General features: G+C 38.1%; 1 protein-coding gene across 1 annotated transcript in view; it reads left to right on the forward strand.

Annotated features, from left to right (window-relative positions):
- Positions 1-1653: 1653 nt before the first annotated feature.
- Positions 1654-22988, forward strand: part of LOC127543848 (short-chain dehydrogenase/reductase family 16C member 6-like) — a 30777-nt gene continuing 9442 nt past the window's right edge. The window contains exons 1-2 of the mRNA XM_051970170.1: positions 1654-1752; positions 5092-5438. Coding sequence (XP_051826130.1) covers positions 5118-5438 — 321 coding nt within the window. The 5' untranslated portion in view covers positions 1654-1752; positions 5092-5117. The remainder of the gene's footprint in view (positions 1753-5091; positions 5439-22988) is intronic.

Raw genomic sequence — 22988 nt, forward strand, 5'->3', positions numbered from 1 at the left:
CCCCTCCAACATTCCACATTATCTTTCCCTGTCATTCTAGCCAATCTGACAGGTGTGTAGTGGTATCTCAGAGTTGTCTTAATTTGCATTTCTCTGATTAATAATGATTTGGAGCATATTTTCATATGTCTATAAATAGTTTCAATTTCTGCATCTGAGAATTGTCTGTTCATATCCTTTGACCATTTATCAACTGGAGAATGGTTTGATTTCTTATAGATTAGAGTCAATTCTCTATATATTTTGGAAATGAGGCCTTTAGCAGAACCTTTGATTGTAAAAATGTTTCCCCAGTTTATTGTTTCCCTTCTAATCTTGTCTGCATTTGTTTTGTTTGTACAAAAACTTTTAAATTTGATATAATCAAAAGTTTCTATTTTGTGGTCAATAGTGATCTCTAATTCTTCTTTGGTCATAAATTCCTCCCTCTTCCACAGGTCTGCAAGGTAAACTATCCTATGCTCTTCCAATTTATTTGTAATCTCATTCTTTATGCCTCGGTCATGAACCCATTTTGACCTTATCTTGGTGTATGGTGTTAAGTGTGGGTCAATGCTTAGTTTCTGCCATACTGATTTCCAATTTTCCCAGCAATTTTTGTCAAATAATGCATTCTTATCCCAGAAACTGTGTCTTTGGGTGACCACAGCCTTTTAAATAAAAACAAAACAAAAATAAAAAACAAACCAAAAACCACCCTATACTTGTTGATGCATCATATTTCAATCATTTTCACATGATCATAAATCTAAGGGATGTCAGAGACTAACTAGTCTAACCCTTCATTTCACAAATAAAGAAAATGTTTATTGACTTGCTCAAGATTAGAAGTAAGCAGACAAGGTAAGAAACAGGATTTGAATTTAGTACAAGTAAGACACTGAAAGAAACGTGCAAAAAAATGAATGAAATATGAACATTGTCTTCAGAGAACTTGAAATCTAGACTCTTCACTTAGAGTAATCTTCTAAGAGGACACAGTGTACACAAAGAAAAAATAGGAAGGCCTTGACTTTTATTTGCATTTTTTTTTAATCTCCCTATGTGAAAAGCACTTTGGAAAGTCATAAAGGACATTCCCTGAATGTAAGAAGGTTTAGCTGACTGAGAAACATGACCACACAATTTTCCACTTGGATTTAGAAGACAATCTACTGCTCAAAATAGAAAAGAAAGAAATCTGTGATAGTGATAATTACAGTATCATCATTTACTGGGGTAAATTTACTCCAGCTCTGTTTTATGTAGTATCTTTTCCAATTAGAATATAAGCTCCTTGAGAGTAGGAACTGTCTCTTTTGCTTATATTTGCAACCCCAGTATTTAGCATAGTACCTGACACAAATTATGTGCTTAATAAATGCTCTGTTTACTTATGAGATTAAAAATGTTCTTTAATTTAAGAATGTGCGTTTAATTAATCCTTTTTCCCCCTCTGGATCCATTTAGGAAATGGAGCAAGAACAGATAAGAAGTCCTTCATATTTGGCTGAATAGGAATGTATTCATAGGTAACACCTGGATATTCAATGTAACTCCCACATCAAGGCCACTCCCTTAGGGGGTAGTCACATGGAAGAAAAAGGAGGAGGGGAAACCTACTGCTAAAATAAATTGTGCTTCCAAGCACATTCCACTGAAGGCTCACAGCTGCCCAAAACTCTTTAAGGAGGTACCAGTTAACAGAGATTGTGCTGCAAAAATCGTGGACTTCACTGAGTGACTGCTGCGCCACACCAAAAAGAGTTATTGGTAAGATGGGTGCTTTGGCCAAGGGCAGGATGGGGAGAGAGAGAAATACCCTGGGTTTGAACCTTCAAGAGCAGCCTTCACTGGAATGTGTCATGGGAATTCAAATGTGACAAAGAGTAGCTTCCAAAACAGGGTATTGGGACACTTTGGTGTATTGAAAAGAGCTCCTGCTAATTCATGATCCTCAGAACATCTTATTTTCTGTCACCACGATTTGTTTTTGTTTGTTTTTAACCAGAGGCTGAAGGTAATAACCCATTCATTGTAGGTAAAGAAGGTTCATATACATAATAGAGGATAGGAGGGTGCTTATCATAAGCAATATTTATGTATTTTAAAGGTATGTGTAGAGTATGTCTAGACCTATAAGTGGTTGGAATAAGATTAACTTTTCAGATCTATATTCTTCCTTCCACTATGCTGTTTGTCCCAGAAAGTTTATATTCCTGCTTGCATAAGTAAAAAATATTTGTATCATACCTGTTGCTCAAATGCAAAGTGCAAGAAAACAGTCACTCATTCTTCACAGCAGTTCTTAAACCTAGAACACTACACAGTACCTACCTGATTGACCAATGGGTCCACCTTTTCTATCTGACCATGACTCAAGAGTCCACTTAGACCAAGACTAAGAGTTAAGCCAGTTAAGCGTAAAGCAGCATTCTATTCCAAAAAACCCCCACAACTTTTTATTGGCAAACTCAGTGTGCATATATCATTTTCAAGATTAAAATATTATATATTTATATGTATATATGACACATTTATTACATATTAATTTTTACATATATTACTTGAAAGTTTATAAAAGGAGGTTTCCTGAGAACTTTTAAATTTGCATGCTTTCAGCAGCTAAAGTAGCTCTTTCCATTAACTCAAGTAATAATTTATCATTAATTTATCAATGGGATTTCAAACTTATTCTGTGTGTATGTGTCTCAAAGAATAATTTAATCTCATTGCAGTCAATGAAGTATATATATATATATATATATATATATATATATATATATATATATATATATATATAATATATATATATATATATATATATATTATATATATATATATATATATATATATACACAAAGGATCTGAGATTCTTATTCTTTTTTCATCAAAATACTAAATTGTGCACCTGAAAGCAAACTTCCTTCCACACAATGCAAAAGGTGTTGATCCTTTCTGCTGAACTTGTAATCATGGTTCCTGAGTTCGAATCCCAGCTCTGCTACTTACTACCAGTGTAACTTTGGACAAATCTGTTACACTCTCTCTCGGCCTCAATTTCCTGATTTGTAAAAAGGGAAGTGTTGGACTAGGGAGGCTGGATGGCACATAGGATAATGTGCTTGTCCTAAAGTCAGAAACGCCTAAATTCAAATCTGGTCTCACAAACTTATTGGATATGTGATCCTGAACAAAAGACTTCATCTGTCTCAGTTCCTCAACTGTTAAATGGGGATAATAATTGCATCTACCTCCCAGAGCTGTTGTGAGAATGAAATAAGGAACCATTTGTGAAGCACTGATCACAGTGCCAGATACATAGAAGGTACTTAATAAATAGCTCTGTCTTCCTTCCAAATCTCAACTCAACATGCTACAATCTCTTCTTCCAGAAGCATAAAGTCCCATGAATCACAACTCCTTTTAAAATTGCAAGTGAAGACAGCACTAATTAAAAGGGAGAGGGAAGAGAGGGAAGAATAAGCAAAGTAGTGGTTCTACTTTCCAAATTTTGATAAAATTCATAATAATGAAATTTTGTTGAGCCAAATTACTCATATAGACATCTACCTAGATTCTCCTAGAACCCTAGATGCTATTTAATTTTAAGTCTAAAATTTTTGGAAATTACATTAATTTTTACATGTCCCTAAGCCATTTTTCCTCTGGAGTCATTGACACCTTCAGTAGCTTGAAGTAGTAATGCTTGTCATGGAGTCAGTGGATCACCATATTAGTAGCTAACAGGTATGTAGAACTTCCCTCTATTGCTTCATTTGGTGTTCTCTCTGTTGATCATGGAAGGAAGTTAGATATTCATATGTTGTCTGACCCAGAGGAATGACTAATCGTGAGACTTTCAAACTAGGTCAGAAATAAAGACAATGCCACAAAAGGTTAGTGTATGAGAAACTTCGGGACAGGTAGGTGTTTTTCAGATCTTTCAAGTAGTATCAGTCAATCAGTCAATAGTCAACACGTATTTATTAAGGATTTATTATGTTCTAGTCACTGTGCTAGGTGCTACAATTACAAGTAGAAAAATGGGAAAGAGCTTATATCCTAAAAGGGAAAGACAACAAATAAAAGGAAGCTGAAAAGGAGGTGGGAGAGATACTAACAACAATTACCCAACAAAGAGGCATAGTAGAGAAAATTCTGAAAATATCAAAGAGTTAGATATGACTTTTCTTTAAAGAAAGGTTCTGATAAGTCATTCAATCAGAGGAAAAGGCCTCAAATATAGAGGGTATAGTTATCCCTTCCACATTGCCAAGTTTAGGAAAGCAGCACTCAAAATCTGAAACAAATTCATGTAAAAATTTTTGATTCTCCATAGGGAGAATGTACTAAAGAAGCAATCTGATTTTTTTCTTTTCCTTTTATGTAGTATTTACAGTAAATATTTACTTATTGTAAAATTTGAGTTTTTAGTCATAGGCTTTGGGTTCTAGTGTTGTCTACAGTTTCCATACCCTCCTCCCCACCAAAAAAAAAATTTCTTTTAATTTCTTATACTGACCTGAAATATATCAAAACTGAAATGAGGAAAGTCATGATGTGGAAGGGATAATTATTTTTCTCACCCAGCTCAAGGACCTCCTGAAATTTATGCACAGAAGCTCTACAGACCCCAGGTTAAGAATTCTTCTTTTATATAATGATCACAGGCACTATAAAAGAATAGGAAAAGCACTGGACTAAAAAGGGAAAAGGCCCATATTCTAGAGTTCTGCAATTTACTGATAATCTCACATCTTTGACTGTTTTTATGAGTCTTTAATTTTTCATTTATAAAATGGATGAATAATACTTGCCCTGCCTATCTCCTAGAGTTATTATGAGAATTAAATGAGATGGAAGTACTTTTTAAATCCTAAAGTCCTGTGTAAATTAAGATAGAATTATTATTACTATTTGTGTGATTTCAAAATACAAGCAAAATTAATCTTAAGCAACTCACACTAACCCTGTGAAGTAATATCAAGTGATTATGTTTTCTTGATCCAATTAAAATAATCATCAAATTAAAGACTCATCTCATATGCCCATTTTGTAACTTCTTTTGCTCTAATAATGCATACTGACTTTTGCCTTTCTAATTATTAGGAAACACCTTTCTTCAAACAGCTGACATGGAAGACTTAGCTGACATAGCCAGATTTTTGGGGAAATTTTTCTATTACTTTGTTGAATCTGTAATCTTCCATATTATTCCAAAACCTAAAAAGAATGTTGCTGGTGAAATTGTGCTAATAACTGGAGCTGGAAGTGGCCTAGGAAGGTTATTGGCCTTAAAATTTGTCCGTCTTGGAGCAATTGTAGTTCTCTGGGACATTAATCAAGAAAATCTTGCTGAAACATGTAGGCTAGCTAAAGAACACAGTTCTGCAAGAGTTTATGGCTACATATGTGATTGCAGCAAAAAACAGGAAATCTACAAAGTTGCAGAGCAGGTAAGACCTATTGTACCTCTTACCCACTAAATCACCATATCTGATCATATGATTGTATTGCTTGGAAAGAGGAGAAAGAGTTATCAAAAATCATCTAGGCTTTTTTCAGGTTGGGGAAAATTTGTACCAGCTCCTTGGACATTATTGGGGTTTTTATAATTTTTTAAAAATACACATTTTTAACATTCTTTTTTTAAACGTTGAGTTATAAATCTCCTCCTTCTTCCTATTCCTCCTCAACTCATTAAGAAAACAAGAAACATAACATAGATTATACATATGAAATCATTCAAAACTTATTTCCATATTAGCCATGTTAAAATAAATAAATAACAAGAAATTGAGAAAAGTTTGCTTCAATCTGTAATCAGCCTTCACCAGATCTCTCTCTGGAAATGTGTAATGTTCAAAAGAACAAGCCAAAAAATCTGACATATTTCAAAAAAGGAATTTATTAGGTCATTTGGTAAAGGAGAGGGCCAGAAAGAAAGGTTGACTTCCTCTCCCAGATTCTGGAAGGTTTACATGATGTAGAATCTTGTCAAGTATCTCAGTACACAAGTCACACACAAATTATCTGACAGAGGTATCATATATGAGTCACGTATGAATTACATGAATGTTTTGGATAGATTCAAGATATGGGGGAACTCAAAATTACCTTAGCCATCACCAATATTCCTAGAGTAATACTTAGATCAAGATGACATTTTGAGTGTGATCTTCATTTAGATTTAAATAGTATAGTAATGAATGTTTCCCAAACAATATAATAAAGCATTCTTTCCACAGTAGCATTTTTCATCGTGGGCCTTTTAGAATTGTCTCAGCTCATTGTACTAATCAGAGCATTTAAGTCTTTCACAACTGATCACTGTGACAATATCGCTGGGTTTTTTGCAAAGTTTTTTGGATCATGATCATTTCACTTTACATCAGTTCATATTAGTCTTTCCAAGTTTTTCTGAAACCAGCCTGCTTGTCATTTCTTATAGCACAATAGTATTCCATCACAATCATATGCCATAATTTGTTCAGTTATTCTCCAAATGACAGACATTCCCTCAATTGTGAATTTTTTGTAATCACAAAAAAGAGTTGTAAATATTTTTTTACATATGGATTCTTTTCCCTTTTCTTTGATCCCTTTGGGCTATAGATTTTGTAGTGATATTGCTGGGCCAAAGGGTATACAAATGGTGTATAGTTTCAAATTGTTCTCCAGAATGATTTTGATGAGGTTAGTGGTAGTGAAGAGATGTGAGAATTGGGGTGGGGAACCCCCTGTGGTTGGGGCAGGTACAATGAAAAAGAACCTGAAATCTGTGTGGCAGAAGGGATTTTTATTGTTCACTAAGAAGGAAACTTTCTTAGCAGGCAAAATTCTGATTAGGAATTTGGCAAAGGTGGGTTAATAGACTTCTGATTATATGGGTAAACGTTGGCCTGGGGCTAGGAGCTGTCTGGGCTAATCAATAAAGAACCATCAGACAGAGATCTCCAATTGAATGAAATCACTTAACTGGGAGTTTGAAGGCTTTTCCTAGGGTCTGGGAACAAAGGGGATTCAGTTTCCTGGCCCCCCAAAAATCTCAGTTGAATTCCCCCCTTGGGCCTCTTTCAGAGGAAAGTTGGGACAGTTTCAGGGCTCACCCCCATTATTTTCCCCCTCAAACAGTCCAAGCATTCTGTCCAAATTCATTTGGGGTAACAGGATGAAGTCTCATCATCAGTGATTGCTTCAAGCTGACAGGGGTCGTAGAGCTGTCCCTAAGTTCATTGGGGCTTCAGGTCAGAAGGGGAGGTGTGAGAAGTGAAGATGCAGCAGCTCAGGCTAGGAGATGTGGAGTGTGGAGTTATCTTCAGGATAAAAGAGTAGTTAGAAGCTTGAGCCTAGAGGAAACAAATCTCAGGAGCAGATTAAAAGTGGGATGTCCTCCAGGGTGGAGATGGACGTTTAGGAATGGGGCCTTTGCAAAAAATGCATCAGGTCCCATCTGTGAGATGCCTTAAGGATGCTGATGGCCGGCCCAACAATGCTGAACGCCCTCACTGCCTACGGAGCTCCGTAGCTGAAAGGCTGAGAAGAAGTTAACTATTGGCAGGGGCCATAGAATGCCAGCTTAACTGCTGGCAAGGGCCATGAAATGACAATCAAGAAAAGTAGGAGAGAAAATCTAGGAGCAAAGTTCTCATCCATGGAGTGAGAAAAATTAGGTTAGAAGAGTGAGAGAGAAAGAAGGACTCAGACATTTTCACCCTTCTTTCTCCAGAATACTCACAGGAGTACTCTGAAATACCTGAGAAGTAAAAACTGGATTATTTGTCTTTCTGCAGGGAGCTAGGCAGGCTTAGCAAGAACCTTGATGCATCCAGAGCCTTCTCAGTCCTGCAGGAAAAAACTTTTACCCAGTTAGTAAAGGTGTCAACAAAACCGAAAGCGGTTTGAAACACCCCACAAAGAGGCGTGTGCTTAGAGTCTATTTGCCAATCTTCCCCTGGGTGTGTGCCCCTTCTCTGAACAGGTTTCAGGAGAGGATTCACTCGGGAACAAACTGGGCAGGCCTGGCAAACCTGTCTGATTGTTTCTCCCAGCTTGTGACCAGTGAAAATGCAGTTCACCAGGGAGTGAAGAGCATTTCTTGCCAGGTGTGTAACTGATGGAGACCAAAGATTAGTTCCCACTGACTTGCCTTTGGAATCAAGACTTAGTTTGAGGGTGTTTGAAACCAGTCAGAAAGAGAAAGAATGTACCTCCTTTCTTCCACAAGGGTTTTTTCCTGTGAACTATAGGAAGGGGTATAAGAAGCCATGGTTAGGAGTAAATGGGAAGCATCTTTAGCAGCTGAATCTGCAAACTTATTTCCCTTGGCCTAAAGTGAATCTCCCTTCTGATGTCCTTTATAAAATGTGACTGAAACCTCCCTGGATTTGTGGACAGCTTGCAATAGCTATAGAATTTCTCCCGCATGTTAAATGGAAGAGGTTTTTGTTGTCAAAAGACACCCCTCCCCTTTTTCCATATAGCCCCATGAGCATGCAAAATATGAAAAGCATATTTGGAGACAGTATAGATCTTCATTCTCATTCCCTTCCCCAGTTCCAAAGCTAGGGATGAGGGCAATGAGTTCAGCCTTCTGGGCTTCTAGGGTACCATTGAGTCACCACAGAATAACCCACCTTTCTTTCCCCATTTTCAAGAAAGCTCAACCCATCTGTGCCCAGGAACATGTGTAGTTGTTTCTTTGAGGCAGGATCTAGAAGGCCTAAAATGATCTGTTTTCTTTTTTCCGTTAGAAAGGGAGAAGTAGGGGTAAGATTGTGGCCTAAATATTTGACAGACTGGCAGGCAATGTGTACTTTAGGTACTTTAGGGGCTACAGGGTCCCTCAAGGCTAGGAAATTTAGAGTTTTCATGGCGTTTTAGGGACTCCTCTATGGTGGTAGTGCAGATTAAAATATCATCCATGTACAACAGCTCCAGCTCCCTTAAGAAATAGATGACCAGTCTGGGATCACCCAAGGCATGACCCTGACTGTGGAAACTGCAGATCAAGATAAGACTGCAGTTAAGAACTCCAAATCTCTTAACTCTCTAGTTTAAAGTTTGTGCTTAAGAAATCTCTTAATCTTGACTTGGCCAGAACAGAGAAATCCATTTTCCCCCAGATTTCAGAGGAAATATAGGAGAGCTTTGGGAGCAGTACAAAAAGACCATCTGGAGGTCTGAGAAGAGAAAATTGGGTCCCCAATTTCACCATTAAATCACATCCCAATAAGGGAGCAGGATAGGAGGGAATAATAACAAACGAGCATTTAAATAACAAGTCACCAAGCTGGTGAAGCAGGAGAGGTCTTAAGGCCTAAATTTCCCCTGCAATCCCCACTCTATGGGGGGAGGGACAGGTGAGACCAGAGTGCCCTAGCAAGAGTGAAGGAGAAGCCCCTCCCATAGCAAAAAGAAATTCAGTGGTTTTACCAGCCACCAGGTGTTGGGCTGTCATGGTGGATCAAGGTGGAGCTTGACCAAGACCCATACTCCTACTGGAGGGCAGGGCATTGGAGGGGGCAGCTCATCTCTGTAAGCAGTCTCTCCTCCAATGCTCCTCCTGCTCGAACTCAGGACAAGGACTGAGGTGTCTCCACGGAAAGAGTCCATGACACCTAAAGTATGACACCTTGTGATTCCTGGCAACGTCAGCAGCCAAGAGTAGGGACTTTTCTCCAAATTTTGATTTCCATTCAGCCGCCTCTCTCCCCAGCTGCAGTTTTATCCCTATCATTGAAGACTCCAACAGCTGCTTCTAACAGTGGGGTGGGAGAAATTTGAGGGCCCAAATCTGGGGCAGATTGTTCAATATCAACATCTCTCCAGGACAGATCAAGGAGGGCATTGGCTTTGGACTCCTCAAAAAGCTGGGTGGGGTCTTCAGAGTAATGGCCAGTTTTCTCCTCGGTCTGGGAGAGATTTGACATTGAAAGAGGCACCTCTGCTCTGAGTCTCTCCCTGAGAGTCTGCTGCTTCTCCCAAGGGGCAGAGGTTAGGAGAAAAAAGACTGGAAGTCTCAGGATCTGCTTCAGGTGAGGGAGATAGAGTTAAAGAGATATTGCCAGACATAAAGTGCTGTTCTGAAAGGGATTTAGAAGCCTCCTGATAAGGACTGCATAGGGGTGCAGAGAAAGGCTCTCATCCCTAGAGGAGCAGGAAGAAGAAAGTTCGATTTTCTGCCAGCAAATTTAAGCAGCATTCTACAATGCTGTTTTAATTTAAGCTTTCCAGTCTTGAGATCTTTCAAGCCAGTTTTTTTTTTTTTTTTGCTTTTTTTTTTTTTTCCTAGGTAAGGATCCTTAGAAACAGAGGTGTTCTGTCCCATTTTGCCCCAAGCCTTAATTTTCCCAATTCTATAGCTCCTCATCCTTCTGTAAACATCTCTAGAGATGGAGAGATGACAAAATGCTTCCTGATTAAGGGGTCTTCTGTCAGAGAATGCAGGATTTCCCATTCAAAGGTTACTGAGAGAATTTTGCTCAAGCATTGTATCTTTCCAGGTATTTGAATATCCTAGCTACAAAATAGACAACAAGAAAAGGCTTTACCTTGTCCAGATTCTTAGGGATTCCTGATCAGGGAACCAAAATGATGAGGTGCAAATGATGAGGTTAATGGTAGAGAAAAAGTGCGAGAATTGGGGTGGGGAATCCCCTCTGGTCGGGGCAGGAACAATGCAAAAGAATCTGCAAACCCGAAATCTGTGTGGCAGAAGGGATTTTTATTGTTCACTAAGAAGGAAACTTTCTTAATGGGCAAAATTCCAGATTAGAAATTTGGCAAAGGTGGGTTACCAGACCCCTGGTTATATGGGTAAATGTTGGCCTGGAGCTGGGAGCTGTCTGGGCTAATCAATGGAGGACCATCAGACAGAGATATCCAATTGAATAAAAATCACTTAACTGGGAGTTTGAAGGCTTTTCCCAGGATCTGGGAACTCCCTGAAGGGGATCCAGTTTCCTGGCCCCCCCAAAAGATCTCAATTTCATTTTCCCCTTGGGCCTCTTTCAGAGCAGAGTTTGGACAGTTTATGGGTTCACCCCTATCATTTCCCCCCTCAAGCAGCCCAAGCAGTCCCCCAAATTACTCTTAGTTATATATAGCTAATGAAATGAGTTGAATGTTGCCCAGGACAAAATATCCTATGGGCAGTAAATGATAAACTAGGTTGAATTGTATTTCTAGGTAATACCCTTGAGTAGAAGAATGAGTCATCCAAAACCAGAAAACTGACAGACTAAATAATGAATAATAATCTCCCAAATGGATGAGAGATACCTTTAAAATTGTGTAATGACTCTCAATCGGGTAGTCAGCCTATGGATTGTGAACTACTATGGCCCATCTCATGAAGAATCTAGTATATTTTCCATTAACCTTTATTGCAACAGACCCACACTGAAAAATATCTACTTAATTCTCATTTTCTTAATTTCTCAATTCACATATATACACTCTAATTATAGAAGGACAAAAGGAAATATATAAGCCCAGATTCACAGAAGCAAAAAGCACCTCACAAACAGAACCTAGGATTTGTACCTATTAAAGAGAACCCAGGGCTAAACATCCAAAGATGAAAAAATTGGTAACAATCTTAATGTCTCAGAGTTGATGGTAACCTTCTATCACACCTTTGAGCTTCAGGAAGGCATTGAAAGGGATGGCAGTGCACTGCCTTCAATTTAGTGAAAAATGGGCCTGGCAAATTTGTTACTACAAAATGGTGTTTTTCTTTATTTAAAAAAATACTGTTTTAAATGAAATAAATTCCTGATTCAGAGAATCACATAATTTCAGAATTTCAGAGTCAGAAGAGACCTCAGAAGAGACCATCTTGTCCAACCCATTGCTAATAATAATAATAATAATAATAAAATAAATCCTTCCTAGCATATCCCAAAAATGATCATTCAGGATTTACTTGTGATGGGGTTTTAGTGGCAGTCAGAAAGTTGGGGGATACTCTTTTGGTTGGTGTAGGTCCTTCATGAAAGAATTCATGAATCTGAAATATTAATGGCAAAAAGGAAGTTTTATTGGCTCTGCAGAGGTCAGCTTTGCTAAGAGACTGACTTCCTCAGTGGTAGAGAAATAACAGTTTTTCACTGAGAAGAGAATGTCTTCACAGAGGGCAGGGGTCCTGAGAGGCCGCTATGCCAAGGGATGAGGCACAGTCTTGCTTTGGACATTCTGCCAAGAAGTGAGTGAACAGAAACCTACTTTATGAGCAGATCTGGGGGGGGGGGAGCTAGGGGCAGTTTGACCTGATTATCAGACCAAGATCTTTTTTCAAGAATCTGGAATTTCCCCCAAAAGATCAATGGAGTGCTTTAGACCAAGATTTCCAATTGAATAACAATGTTTAACTTATCTGGGGAAATATGCTATCTCTCAGACTCTATGGAGTCTGGGAGACCAGGAATTAAAGGAGACAGAATTTCAGTGTTAATTTTACAGATTTAAAGGGAACACCTTTTCATTCCCCCATCAGCACCCCCTCAAGCAGTTACCCCCGAATTCATTTAGGATGAATGGCAAAGATCTCAGACTTATGTAGCTACTTCAAGCTGACAAGGGTCATAGAGGTTGGGGGACAAGGGGGAGGGAGGGAGGGGTGCTAAGGGGGGAGAGGGGACTGTGTTCAAGCCAGGAGGGGAGGTGTGAAATCTAAAAACAGCAGTAGGGCATCTAATTAATTGTATCTCCCAGTCAGTCGTCCCCATGGTCTGCAGGCTAGAGGACAGTTGAAAATTTGCAGTTTGAAGCCTGAGAAGTAAAAACTGGGCTGTTTGTCTCTCTGCAAGGAGCTTAGGCAGGTTTAGCAAGTGCTTTGATGCCTTCAGGGCTTTTTCAGTTCTGTGGAGAAAAGTGTTAAAACCAAAAGCAGTTTGGAACCGCCTGCAAGGGGACGTAAAGTCTATTTGCCACTCTCCACCTGGGGATGTGGGAACCAGCTTCAGGAGAGGGGGAGGTTTAATATCCCTCAGGATTCACTTGGGCACAAATTGGGCAGGCCTGGTGAAACCAGCTAGAATGAGAAAGGTTGTACCCCTTTTCTTCTGTAGGGGGTTTTTCCTATGAACTATAGGAAGGGGTATAAAAATCAGGGAGTTGAGGGATTTCGTCACAGCTTGCAACAGCTGCAGGATTTCTCCTGCATGTGTAACAGGAGAATTCTTTGATGTCAACAGACCTCTTTCTGTCCAGATAGTCCCATGAGCATGCAAAATATGAAAAGCATATTTGGAGTCAGTATAAGTGTTCACTCTCATTCCTTTCTCAGGTTCCAAAGCTCTGGTTAGGGCAGAGATCCCAGGAGGCAATGGGTTAGCCAGTGAGAGTCACCACAGAATAACTTGCCTTTGTATCCCCATTTTCAGGGGGCAGGGTGGCAGGGTTAAGAGAATCATGTCAGGTAGGAGGCTCTGATATCTATAAGGTCTCCCACCAATCCACTGATGCCCTTTGGCTTCTAAAATATTCTGGACCCGCTGGGGAGTTAAAACAGGTAATTGGCTGTCCCAAAGTTAGTTGTGAGGCTTCTTCAATGATAAAGATCTTGACAGCCACTGCTCTAAGGCAGAATGATCATACCAGGGAAACCGAGTCCAGTTTTAAAATGTACGGGATAAGCATGCTTTTTGAAAGGGCTAGCAGCTCTATTTCTGGGAGGGCATGGTCCTGACTGTCCCAACTGCAAATTAAGATAAAACTGCCAGCAAGCTTCTCAAAATAAAAATTAAAAAAAAGTTCATTTGTGAAAATTTTCTCTGGAGGTCTGGGAAGAGAAAAATGGATAAAAGAGCATTTAAATGGCAGGTTACCAAGCTGGGAAGACAGAGGAGAGATCTCAAGACAGGTCCTGAGTTCCTCTGCAATCCCCACTCTCTATGGGGGGAGCGGTGCCAGAGCGAGAGTGAAGCAGAAAGAAATTCAATGGCTACTCTATCTTGGGATAGCAAGGGTTCTGCTGTGGAAGTCATGTTGGGACTGGAGCGAGAAGAAACTTGACCAAGCCCCAAACTCCTACCGTAGGGCAGGGCATGGAAGGGATGGCTCCTGTGGGCAATCTCTCCTCCAGTGCTCCTCCTGTTCAAACTCAGGGCAAAGACTGGGGAGTTTAAAGTACGAATCTTCGTAGTTCAGGAAACAGCCAAGAGTAGGGACTTGTCTCCAGATCTCACTTTAATTCCGTGGTCTCTCTCCTCAGCTAAAGCCTGATTCCTGTCATTAAAGACTCCAACAGCTGTTTTTAAGGGAGAAATTTGAGGGACCAAATCTGGCTTCTGCAGTTTCCTTCATATCTCTGGGGCAGATTGTTTAACATTAATATCTTCCCAGGGCAGATCAAGGAGGGTGTTGGCCTTGGACCCCTCAAAAAGCTGGCCAAGGTGGCCAGGTGTCTCCTCAGTCCAGGAGAGATTTGACATTGAAAGAGGCACCTCTGCTCTGAGTGCATCTCCCAGAGAATTAGCTGTTTCTGCCAGAGGGCAGAGGATAGGGAAAAAAAGGGGGGTCCCACTCCATGTTTTGAGGAGTGGGGGCTGGAAAGGCTCAGGATCTAGTTCAGGTTTTAGTATCTTCCTGATAAGGGCTATATAGAGATGCAAAGGGAGGCTCCTTTGTCCCTAGAGAGGATGGAAGGAGGGAGTTTAATTTCCTTCCAGCAAGTTTAAGCAGCATCTTACTCTGCTGTTTTAGTTTAAGCTTTCCAGTTTTGAGATCTTTCAAGCTGTATTTGTATCTGCCCAAGGAAGTATTCATAGAAGCAGAGGTGTTTGTCCTATTTTGCCAAAAAAAAAAAAAGCCTTAGTTTCCCAGATTCTATAGCTCCTTGTCCATCTCTAGATGTCTCTAGAGATGGAGAGATAACAAAATGCTCCCTGAGTAAGGCGACCTTTTTGTCAGAGGATGCAGGTATTCTCAACCAAGCGTCCCTGAGAGAATACTGCTTGAGCCTGGAGCCCTGATGGCTTAAATCTTCCCAGGTATTTGAGTGTCTAGCCATAGAATAAAACAACAAGAAAAGGCTTTACCTCGTCCAGGTTTTGGGGGTTTCCCGGTTGGTCAGGGAAGCAAATGATGGAGTTCTAGTGGCAGAGAATTGTGGGAATCCTCTTTTGGTTGGTGTAGGTCCTTCATGAAAGAATTCATGAACCCGAAATATTAATGGCAAAAAGGAAGTTTTATTGGCACTGCAGAGGTCAGCTTTGCTAGAAGATTGACTTCCTCAGTGGCAGAGAAATAACAAAAGGTTTTTCTACAAGAAGAGAATGTCTTCACAGAAGGCAGGGGTCCTGACAGACAGCTATACCAAGGGATGAGGCATATTCTTGCTTTGGACATTCTGCAAAGAAGTGAGTGAACAGAAACCTACTTTATGAGCAGATCTTGGCGGGAAGTGGGGGGGGGGGCAGTTTGACCTGATTATCAGACCAAGATCTTTTTCAAGAGTCTGGAATTTTCTGAAGAAGTGACACCCCCAAAAAATCAATGGAGTGCTTTTGACCAAGATTTCCAATTGAATAACGATGTTTAACTTTTCTGGGGCGATATGTTCTCTCTCAGACTTTATGGAGTCTGGGAGGCCAGGAATCAAAGGGGACAGAATTTCACAGTGTTAATTTTACAGATCAAAATGAAACCCAGTTTCACACTCTGTCATGTGGATATCTCAAGTGAAAGGAAAGACCACTCCCTCCAAAGGCAAAGAACTTCGGGAAAGCTCTAATTGTTATGAAGTTCTTCTTTATATCCATTTTCTTTTTTTCAGCTTACACTTATCACTCCTGCTTCTATCCTTTACAACCAAATATAACAATTCTAAACTCCTTTTCATTGATAATCCTTCCTCAATAGGTCTCCTCTTTTCTAAGTTAAATATTCTTTGTTTATTCAACTGATCTTCACTTAAGGTGGACCATCCATAGTTTCCCTCCTCCAGACACTCTCCAGCTGATCATGGTCTATCCTAAAATGTGGAAACTAAAACTAAACACCATGATGTAGACATGGTTTAGCAAGGATATCATATAGCAGGATTATCATCCTCTTATGCTTTGCTTTTCTTAATGCAGTCTAAAATATCAAGCTTCTCTTTTTGATGTCTCTTTTGTGTCCACACTACCTGAGGCTGGGGTATTTGTGTGAGAGTTGGATGAGCCCTTTTTTAAGGCTGCTCATCCAACTTTGATGTCCACCTTCCACCCAATTCTGGCTTGTGGCTCCAAGTGGCTACAACCTGGTAAAATCATCTCAGCAGAAGGGCTAAACCAGGTTGAATGTAATCAACAGGCCTCTTATTGGTAAGTTAGGGTAGTGTCTACCCTACGCATTTGAAAATTTTCCTTGAAGGAATGAGTAGATAGGAACAATTTGTCACAGTGGCCATGAAAGCAGCTGAAACTGGCTTTGTAGAATGTAATGTCATCAAAGACATTAAAAGTCATTCACTGTATTCCAGGTCATTGCCAATCATCCTGACTTTTATCTTGTCATTAGATTTCAATGACTAGAAATAGAGTCATTGTGTTGTAATTTTGGACTTGGGGAGGGACCAGAGAAGACATTCTTTAATGTGGAATAGCAAAATTCTGGGGGTGAGAGGTGACTTAAAGTCCTAGAAGAATGAATATCCTATGTTTGAGCAAGAAAAATAGCTATTTGTCAAATCTAATGAGCAACAAATTAATGTGGTTATGTATAATAGGTTATTTTCTAAAATATTTTATGATTACAAAGCACTTAGAGGTAGTTGATAGAACAGCAGGCCTGGAGTGAGAAAGACTTACATTCAAATCTGGCTTCAGACACTAAATGGCTATGTTACCCTAACATAACAGATTACTTATCCTTTGTTTGCCTCAGTTTATTTAACTAAAGAATGGGAATATAAATAGCACTTACCTCTTTTGTGAAATATTAGCTTAGCATGATTAACACAGTGCCTGGTACATAGTACCTACAAAGTAGGTATTACGTAAATGATTATTCTCTTCCTTCCCACTGTTATATTTGATTCTGAAAAACTATCCTGTAAGGTCTATAGTATAAGCATTATTTACATCTTACAGAAGTAGAAAATGATATTTAATACAGATTAAATAATTTGCCGAAGGTCATAAAAATAATTAATAAGTAGTAATGATCAGATTCAAACTCAGGTTCTTTGACTCTGTCAAACAAACTTGCTGTATTCCTTTTTCCTTTTAATAAAATTTCTATATATTCTCTCACATTTTTTCTCTCATGGGAATTTCTCTCTATTTTAGGAACTTATGACAAAAAATGCAAATGTCAGGACCAAACACTCTCCTACTATCTTTTCTTCTTGCCCTCCACCCCACAGGTAAACCTTTGGTGGATAACCTAAAATCTACCATCCTTCTGAAATCAAAATATTTGTCATTTTCATCCACTATCTTTCTTCCTTACATCAAATCCCTTCAAATCACAATAAACCTGGAAACCAAAGACATCTCAATCTAAGAAATTACTGACATTATCATAATAATAATAACAATACAATAATCAAAGTGTATAAGAGTTAGCTAGCTGGGCCTAGCAGAAGGAAGGCTTGGATTCAAATCCTGCTTTTGACATATTCAGACTTTGTGGCCATTTGTAAATCACTGTTTTTTAAGGCTTCAAGCAAGTCTCAGGTTAAAAAACTCCAGGGCATATATTAACTTACACTGGAAGAGATTGCCTTCTTGAGAATTTCCCATACTGATGAAATCACAAGTCTAGTCCAAAACCCATCATCAATAATAATAATCATTTATTGTTCAGTTATTTTCAGTCATGTCCAATTCTTCATGACCCCATTTGGGATTTTCTTGGCAAAGATACTGGAATTGTTTGCCATTTTCTTCTTCAGCTCATTTTACAGATGAGGAAACTGTGGCAAACAGACTTGCCCAAGGTCACATAACTAGTAAATATCTGAGGCTGGACCTGAACTCGATCATCCTGACTCCAGGCCCAGTACTCTATTGGGCAATCATCTAGCTGCCCAATAATAATCATAATTAATAACCATAACCCAATTATAAAGTTATATAATACTTTTAAGATTAACAAAGAGGGCATTATTTAATGTCCTTGAGATAATAATCAGAAGCTATTAAATTCTAAAAAGTGGTATTCTGAAGGGGGATATGTACAAATTTATGAATTGTACATAATCCTGAAGAAACTTCTGGTCACTTACTAAATTACAGTAAAGAAATTTTGCAGTCAACCAAGTCTCAGAGTTAGCATAATTAGGTTTGCTTTCACTCTCAACTAAATATAATTTTTTTTTTTTTTTTTTGCTGAGGCAGTTGGAGTTAAGTGACTTGCCCAGGGTCACACAGCTAGGAAGTGTTTAGTGTCTGAGGTCAAATTTGAACTCAAGTCCTCCTGACTTAGGGGCTAGTGCTATATCCACTGCACCACCAAGCTGCCCCATAAGTCTAACTTTTAACATTTCTTCTGAACTAATTCAACTCTGATTTGTTCATACAGCACAGTACTTCTCTGATGAGGGTACACCAATGCTTCGTGGTCCTATGCCAGCATCTCCTACTTCATACAATTGATTCTAAAGTTCTTGAGACCTTGAGATGGACAGAATTAGAGAAACTTCCCCAAATGTTCACAGAGACTATTTATGTCTGACCTGTGTCAAAGCATTTTATTTGTATTGGTCTGACACACTAGTGATGTCATTTTGGTCCTCTTTGAAAATGAACAATGAACAACTCTTAACATTTATAGGGTAACACAGTCATAAATCATTAGGATTAGAAGGGAAATTTAGATGTCATCTAATCCAAAGTTACCTCCCAAATAAGGTATTTTTATCCATAATAATAATTGTATATCAGTATGGCAATTTTTATATCTGAGCTATACAACCCCATACAATTTTATTACTCTTAAATCCCAGATCTTCTTTCTTGACAGGCAGCTGGAAAAATGCCTCTAACTAAGCTCTATGCTATCTCATAAAACAAGCTGGTTCTTTTCATTTTATTTTCCCTGTGAGTCACAAGTTATGGCTATATTTCCCTACACATTAGGTAAGATTTACAATGGGGAAATATCAGCAGATAGTTTGGTAATGTTTTTCAATCTTTTTTTTTTTGGTCAGGCTAATGAAGTCTCTGGGCTCCTCAAATAATGGTTTTAAAATGCATAAAATAAAATACATAGGATTACAATGAAAACCTATTAAATTGAAGTTGTAAAGGGCTGAAACTTTAAAAAAAGTCGTGCTTGAATCAGACCATCAAGCACTTAAGGCTAATTACCTATTCAATATAAGACAATGACTCTATTAGCATATGTTTGGGAAAATGGCCCTTCTCACTATTGGTGCTGGTCAATGTCTGAGATTAAGATAATTGTAGGCAAGGATTAGAGGGTGGGTGAGACAAGCCAGACTCACTTGGCGGCAGGATGAAGAGGAGAAAGATAGAGATTCTGGACTTCAGAATCAAGAAGAGATCTTTGGCTAAACTTCCTGCTTCTCCCCCTAAAGACAAAGGATTTTTACTTATCCTGGCTCTAGCTGATCCTGAGGCCTCCAGGGAGCTAGCCCAGACTTAACAGGAAGTAGTCACCAAAATATATTTTTTTTAAATGAAAGTTCATTGACTCCAAAATAATAACCCTAAAACTGGATGACATCCAGGGTTCCTTCCTGCTCTCACATTCTAATAGCTTAACAGCAGATTGACCTAAAAAAAGCACAATAAGAATTTACAAGACAATAGAATCCTATAATCTGAGACTAAAAGAGGCAGATGATGAGTGTCACATAGTGACAGAGTTCCTGATAGATACAAAGGATTGTCTGTATGCTGATGGCCTTTAGCAATACCTCTAGGAGCCTTAGTGATGAAAAATAATAGTTTGGATAGGTGATCAATTTATGAATAAATAAGAGATAACAAAATTAGGTATAACAATAATTAAGTATATTATATATGTGTATATATACATATGATGTATATATCCATTACATTAAATTAAAAAGGGGTTGTACAAATAAAATAAATGTAGCCAAAACCAGAAGAAAAGCAGAAAGTGGGGGTGGGCAGAGTTTTATAGACAATTTCTCAGAAAAATGTCTCGTATCTCCAATATATAAAGAATTCTGTCAGATCTATAAGAATATTATTCATTCCCCAATTGAGAAATGATCAAAAGATACAAATAGGCAGTTTTCAATGAGTAAATCAAAGTAATTTATAGTCATATGAAGAAATGCAAATCATATGAACAAATGTTGGGTGTGTTATTTTATGAAATAATAATTGTCTTGTTAATTCATTTTCTAAGGAAAAACAGAAGTAGGTCATTTTGATTTGATTTACTAACAATTTAGTTATATAATATTGGTTTTGTATATGTGTGTGTGTATGTGCGTGTGTGTTTGTGTGTGTGTGTGTGCATGTGTGTTTTGTTTATATTAGACCAGTGACTATTTCACTGGTATAGGGAACTCCCAGTGAGGAAAATGACTTTACGCAGATCTGTCCATGCCCTGCAATTTTTAATTCAAGAGTTTCCTAGGACATTGAGAAGGTAAGTAGTCTGACAAAATCAATCATTAGGTTATCAGAGACAGGATTTAAACCCGGATTTCCTTCATTTGTTGTTCAGGCATTTTTCAGTTATGTACAACTTTTCATGACCCCATTTGGAATTTTCTTGGCAAAGATACTGGAGTGGTTTGCCATTTTCTTCTCCGGGTCATTTTACAGATGAGGAAACTGAGGCAAGCAGGATTAAGTGACTTGCCCAGGGTCAAACAGTGTCATTTAAACTCAGGAAAATTAGCCTTTCTGACTCCAATTCTGGTGATCTATTCACGGTGACCCCCTAGCTTGTTAAACTAACATATAAGAAATAGTTTAGCTTAATACATAATATAATTTCTCCTAAAGGTATAATTACAAATTACTAAACTGCTACATTTAAAATAGACAATGGCATCTTCATGTTCTAATTGAACTAATTAATGAACATCTATGTCAGGCATTGATATTATGGGCTAGAGATACAAATACCAGCAATACTTTGTATCAAAAGATAAAAAGACCAAAAAAAAAAAAAACAAAAAAAAAAAAAAACCCAACAACAACATATTAACACCTCCTTTCTTTTGAGTAAGCTAAGAAATATATATGTACACACAAAATAAATATATACAGAAAAATTATAAAATAAACAAATGTATTTAGGAAGCTAGGGCACTAGCAGTTGGGGGAATCAATCAATCAATAAGAATTTATTAAGCTCTCATTACCATCCAAAAACTGTGCTAAGCACTTAGAATTTTTAAAAAATACAATAAAAATAAACCCTGCCCAGGGTAGCTGTGGCACAATGGATAGAGCACTGACCCTGGATTCAGGAGGATGTGCTTTCAAATCCAGCCTTAGATACTACTTTCTGTGTGACTCAAGACAAGTTATTTAACCCTGTTTGTCCCCATTTCTTCATTTCTAAAATGAGCTGGAGAAGAACATGGCAAATCATTCTAGTATTTTTGCCAAGAAACCCCCAAATGGGGTCATAAGGAGTTATACATAACTAAAATGACTTAAAAACAACAAAATAGGATATCGAGTATCATGTTTGAGAAAAAAAGATGCCAATTCAGATGGGCCTACGAGTAAAAGAAGATGAATAATGTATATTGAAGTTGGAAAGAGAGATTGGAGCCATAATATGAAGAGCTTTAAAAGGCTGAAAGGAGAGTTCATATTATATCCTAGAGACAATAGAGATTTTGATTTTATTGACCAGGCAAGTAGGATTGACTCTGACCTGCATTAATGTAAATCACTTTGGCAGTTCTATGGAGAACAGATTGAAGTAAACAAGGGACTTAAGGCAAGCAGATAAATTAAGAAGTCATTGTACTTGTCAGAACATTGGTAACATTCTCAGCTACTATAAGTATTCAATTCAATTGTAATTCAATTCAATCTTATTATTCATTGTACATCCATTAAGGGCACACTATGTTAAGATTTAGAAATAAAATTATGAATTAAAAAATAAGTTATTTCAGTAGTCTGGGTGTACTTGAACTAAAATGGTAGCTATACAAATAAAGAAAAGAAATAATATATTATAGAACATCTGTGGGTAGACATAGCAAGCCTTACCAGTTGTTTAAACATATGGGGTAGGAAGAGTAAAGAATTGGTATAACATTAAGATTACAAACCTGGGGTCTGGAAGATTTGTAATATTGCCAAATATTGATTAGGAGACTCCTGGTTAATTCATTTTCTTGCATGTAATTGATGAAGTCAGTCAGTCAATAAACATTTATTAAATACCTACTATGCTACATGTTCTGTGCTAAGTATTAAGGATAGATGTACAAAAAAGAAATGAGTCCCTGACAAAAGAAAACTGGAAGTGGGGAGAAGGTAGAAAAGAAGGTATTTGGTTCAGAGGCATAATAATGGAAAAGTCCAAAAGAGAAAGATTCTAGTCACAAAACCTATGGCAGCCTAGATATATACTTTAGGTGAATTCTCTCTTCTAACTGATGCTGTATTCAAGTTGCAAGAGAATGTGTCCTAGATTTACATTGAGATTCTTTGATTCTTATTGATCTCACAACATCAGATCACTTAACTCCTTTGCCATGAATATTTGCTGGTTACCTAGGAAAGTAAGTAAATTACTGAGAATTTGTGAGCTAACTCTATAAGAGCACAGACCCATTAAGTACCTTGATTCTAGGGGTAACTCAACTCAGCCTTAGGACATTTGCCTTACAATTGTGAGTTGGAGAGATGACTCATAGCAGGATGGTATGTCAGGGAACTTAGAAGGGAGTCTTGGGGGAGAAAGTCTTGGGAGAAAGACCATGAATTCTGCATGCTAATCCTGAGATTATGGAAACTGTGTAGCAAGATGATAAAATCTTGAAACAACAAAATTGAAAGGCTACAGTTTATATAAATTATTTGGGATTTTCTCCT

Source organism: Antechinus flavipes, chromosome 1 (genome assembly GCF_016432865.1).
Source record: "Antechinus flavipes isolate AdamAnt ecotype Samford, QLD, Australia chromosome 1, AdamAnt_v2, whole genome shotgun sequence".
Classification (NCBI taxonomy): domain Eukaryota; kingdom Metazoa; phylum Chordata; class Mammalia; order Dasyuromorphia; family Dasyuridae; genus Antechinus; species Antechinus flavipes.